The sequence below is a fragment of the Sciurus carolinensis genome, chromosome X (assembly GCF_902686445.1).
Source record: "Sciurus carolinensis chromosome X, mSciCar1.2, whole genome shotgun sequence".
Taxonomy (NCBI): Eukaryota; Metazoa; Chordata; class Mammalia; order Rodentia; family Sciuridae; genus Sciurus; species Sciurus carolinensis.
The window spans coordinates 99819146-99824011 of NC_062232.1; the positions used below are offsets into that span (position 1 = coordinate 99819146).

At 56.8% G+C, this 4866-nt stretch overlaps 1 protein-coding gene across 1 annotated transcript; it reads left to right on the forward strand.

Moving 5' to 3' along the window:
- Positions 1 to 2624: 2624 nt before the first annotated feature.
- On the forward strand, positions 2625 to 4356 carry Sowahd (sosondowah ankyrin repeat domain family member D). The gene has a single exon (XM_047536319.1). It carries the CDS (start codon positions 2712 to 2714, stop codon positions 4188 to 4190), a length of 1479 nt encoding a protein of 492 aa, XP_047392275.1. The 5' UTR covers positions 2625 to 2711; the 3' UTR covers positions 4191 to 4356.
- The last annotated feature ends 510 nt before the right edge of the window (positions 4357 to 4866 follow it).

The window sequence follows — 4866 nt, forward strand, 5'->3', positions numbered from 1 at the left end:
CCACCTGCAATGGAAATACCCAGCCTATATCTAACTTTTGGGGAGGTCATTTCTTCCTGAGACTCCCCACGCCGCACTGGGATTAATTCCAGAGGTGCTCTACCACTAGGCTACACCCCCAGCTCTTTGTATTTTTTGAGACAGGGCCTTGCTAAGTTGTTCAGGCTGGCCTTGAACTTGGGATCCTCCTGCCTCAGCCTCCAAAGTCACTGGGGTTATAAGCATGCACCACCACATACCGGTCATTTCCAAGATTTTGAGGGGTTTCACTCCACTCCCCTGGAAGATTAGCAGACTGGAGGTATAGTTCAGCGGTAGACTGCTTGGCTAGTATGTGCAAGTCCCTGGTCTACACCTAGTACCACACGCACACACACACACACATGACGATAATGTGTAGCAGATGCTTCAGGTGGCTGGCATCTGAGTTGTAAGTGGGTTCTCTTTTCCAATCCCTCTATCCCACTCCTTGGCACCACATTCCAGAGCCCCTCTCTACTGAAATAGAGATGGGTGCTGTGGTGATCAGGAACAGTGTATCCAACTGGTATCCTGAGGTAGAAAGCACTTGCTAAGTAAAATAAAATGAGTTTCTAGGGAGGCACTGTGGCTTTGGTCTCAAAAGAGTTAAGCAAGGGCACATATGTCATTGGGACTGGTTGCCTTTTCAGTTTTTGAACTGGAATCAGAGATATTATTAGTGCTGACAGGAAGGGAATTGCCTGCTTAATGGTGAAGTATATTAATAGTCTAATAATTCTTCTGTCCTGCATTCTCCATGTTGGCATTTTGATTTAACAAAATATTGCTGCAGCTGTTTGCATATTCTGGAAGTATGTGTGCATGTGTGTGGTTTGGTGTTTACAGATTTGGGGTTGTGGAGGGGAGTTCCCAGAGCAACGGAAGTAGCTGCTTGTCAGTCAGGGTTCATTTTGAAAACGAAAGCCTGAAAAGCTTGGGGCCTGGTCTCTGAGGAGTCACCAAAGACCAAGAGGTGGCTTTGACCAGTCAGCCTAAAGAAGAAACCACTTAATCACTATTTTATTTTATTTTCATGAATTGACTAAATCTGAGTTGCTTTTGGTGTCCTGCAGAGTCAGTTTGAGGTAGGGATATGGGAGTGGGCATGGAGGCGCTGGCTGTGGTTGCATTTTTTCCAACACACACGCAAACACACACATACATGCCACATTTTCCCAGACTGTCAAATCACAACAAGGTAACAAATATTTCTTACTAGGTGCACAAGTATAATATGATATACTCATCAGAGTTTATAGTTTAATTGACACGTCAGAGCAAGAGGAGAGAAATATAATACAAGGCCATCTGTGCTGGGTGCCAAAGGAGTAGTAGAAACAGAGGGTTGGGGAACAGGACATCACTCTGGGTCAGGGTAAACAGACTGCCTGGAGAAGGTAGACACTCAGGTTGACCTTGAAAGACACAACTTCACAGCCCAAGACTGTGAGGGAGGACGTTCCTGGTAGAGAAGGGCAAGTGGAAGATATGCTCAAATTGGGGCAAACTCGTCCATTTGGCTGGACTTTGGGGATTGTATGGGTGATTTGCAGTTGATAAGCCTGGCTTGAATGCCAGTTCCTCTGTGCCAGAACAAAGGCTACTGCGACACGCGTCACACAGATGTGCTCTGCCACTTCCTGCTGGGTGACCTTGACCAAATGGTCTCACCTCTGCAAACTGGGAATAGTAATGATATTTAGTTTCTAAGGTTATCAGGAGGATTAAGAGTTACCGTATATAAAGCATCTAGCACAGTGTTTGGCACGTGGTCAGTGTTCAAAAATGGATTACAAATGCATAAACTGTCAGGAAGGATATTTAGAGCCCAGATATTTGAGAATCAAGGAAGAAAGCCTCTGAAACCATCACTGGTGCCACTATTAGGCCCAGTTGGAGTGGGCTGCCTGGGTGGGAAACACCCCATCTGATATAGGCTGCTGTTTCTTGCCTTTGCCTTTCCCAGAACCATCTTCCTAACACAACCTTAACCATGGCTGTGCCCCTCCCTGGCTCAAGAGCCTTCTATGGGGTGGAAAGGAAGAATAAAGAGGAGGTTGGTGTTATGAGCAAGATCAGGGTTGGGGTACAATTCCGTGGTAGTGCTTCCCTAGTAAGTGGAGAGGGGTGTTAAGTATCGTTCTTTTTCAAAAGTCCGAGGCTCTGAATTTGCCGAAATCCCTGAGTTCCTCGGAAAAGAGCAGGATGCATCTCTGAAGAGGGTGGGGCGTTCCTGGGACTCTGATTCACCTGTAGCTGCTTCTCCAAGCCATTCTGGGAGTCAATGAGGGAGCAGTGGGAAAGAAGGCAGAGTGGAGCAGGAAGCTGCGGGGCGGCAGGGGAATACCCCTTGTCAGTTCCCTGGAAAGTCTTCTCTGATGTCTCCGCAGGAATCCCAAGGCAGCGCCCATTTCTGCGGAGAGGATCAAGGTCACATAAAAGGCAGGACAGACGAACCCGAGTCACATGGGGCGGCCAGGCTGCTTCCCTGAATGCTAGGCGCAGGACAAAGGCGGCTCAGGGACAAAGTTCAGGGAGATTCCTGGAGAGATAAGAGGGAAGGGCGAAGGAAGGGGGTGGGGAGCAAGCGTCCAGGAGCTCAAAGACCGCGCTCCCGGAGACTGCGGCGGGCCGAGCTCAGCCCGCCGGGGAGGAGGCGCCCTAGAGTCTCTTCTCCAGCAGCTGCTGGGATGCTCAGAACTCCGGCTGCAGGGGCCGCAGGCTGGCTCCCACCCCGCCCACGCGCCTGCCCTCCGCTGCCCGCGCAGTGCGGGAGGCGGGGCTGCCGGGCTCACCTGGCTGTTTGGGGCGGGGCCGCCCGTGCCCCGGGGGATCTGCGGTGGTTGTTACCCGGGGTGCTGGAGCCCGGGTTGCCCTGGGGACTGGCTGGACCTCCCATCCCCCGGCGCCCCCCACCGCCCACGCGGGGGCCTTCCCGGAGCGTGCTCCCTCCCTCCCTCCCTCCCTCCTCCTCTCCTCCTTTGCTCCCTCCCTCCGAGCCCAATTGCTCAAGCTGCTTCCTTCCCCACCGCCAGCGCCAGTTCCTCTCCCGGTGGGGCCCGGGAAGGGCAACGAACGCTAGACACTGGAACGGCCGCGGCAGCAACAGTAAGACCATGGCCCAGTCCCGAGGGGTCGTGGGCCCGGTGCCCAGGACCTCTCGCGCGCGAACCGGGCTGAACCTGCGGAGCGCCCCGCAGCCCCGCCCCTCGAGAGTGGACCTCAGCAGCCTGGGCAGGTACCGAGGCAACGCCGCTGTCGCCGTCTCGCGGGAGTCCCCCTTCCATAGCTCGCTGATGCTCTCCGGAGCGGGCTCTGGGCGCAGGCGGGGAGCGCTGCGGGAGCTGCTGGGGCTGCAGGGGGCGGCTCCCGCAGGGTGGCTGTCGGAAGAGCGCACCGAGGAGCTGAGCCCTGGCGCGCCCGGAGGGCCAAGCGGGCCGAGCGGCAGCGGGCTGTGCCTGGAACCGCGGGAGCACGCGTGGATTCTGGCGGCCGCCGAGGGTCGTTTTGAGGTGCTTCAGGAGCTACTGGAGGCTGAGCCCGGGCTGCTGTTGCGAGGCGACCCGATTACGGGCTACACCGTGCTGCACTGGCTGGCCAAGCACGGGCGCCACGAGGAGCTCATTCTGGTGCATGATTTCGCCCAGCGCCGGGGACTGCCACTCGACGTGAGCGTCCCGGGTAGCGGCGGCCTGACGCCTCTGCACCTGGCGGCTCTGCAGGGCCACGACATGGTCATCAAAGTGCTGGTAGGCGCCCTGGGTGCCGACCCCACGCGCCGCGACCACAGCGGCCATCGGGCTTGCCACTACCTGCGGCCCGACGCACCCCGGAGGCTGCGAGAGCTGTCGGGTGCAGAGGATTGGGAGACCGCACGCGGCAGCGAGCGCAGTAACGCCAACAACAACAGCAGCGGCAGCGGCAGCGGCGGCGGCGGCGGCGGCGGCGGCGGCGGCAGCGGCAGCGGCGGCGGCGGCGGTGGCGGCGGCGGCGGCGGCGGCGGCGCTGTGTGGACGCTGAGACGGACCCCGAGCGCAGGGAACTGGACAACCATGGAGACAAAAACCCGAGCGGCTCCTCCAGCCAGAGAGAAGGACGCTGCGGGCAGCCGGGTGGCACAAATCCAGGGCCTTTTCCGCCATCTGTTCCCCTTCTTCCAAGATCGTTGAGGGCGACGGAGCTTGGAGGGGCCGCGACGCTTGGGGAGGCCTCCATCCTTGGTTGTTCCGGGTCCCACTGAAGGAGACGCGCCTTGGACACAGCGTGGGCCTGCAAGGGGCAGACTCCATCGGGGCCCAACTCAGGTACCTGTCCCAGGTTTCCTGCAGCCACCCGCCAGAGGCACCCAGGGCCTAGGGCAACCCCTGACCGAGAGAGCCGAGGACCAAGCCGGCCTGGCGTGGAGTCCCAAAGCTACCGGACGAGTTAGGAGCAGGGAGCGTGGTCACGTTTGGGAGAGGGAAAGTTAAGCCTTCCAGTAGCCGCTGCCCGGCAAGCGGAAGCGCTGAGTTTATTAGGAAACATTCACTAGAAAAATGAGTTAAGACTGCAAACCACTGACGCAGAGGGAACTCCTAACTGTATGCTTAACTCTGCCACTAATGAATCTCACTGTGCGGGTAGAGGCGGTCCCTGGCCACCTGCTCTTGAAACTACTCAGGCCTTACCGGTACCTGTTTGTATCATGCATGACTTTTTAAGCATATTAAAGTGGAATATTTTTTCCTTTCATATGACAAAGCTGTCCTTTGAGTGACTTTTTTACCCCCTTATTAACCACAGAGGGGGGAGTGGCATATGTTTGCAAGGTCAACCCACGGCCACGAGCTAGTGATCCAAGGGCAG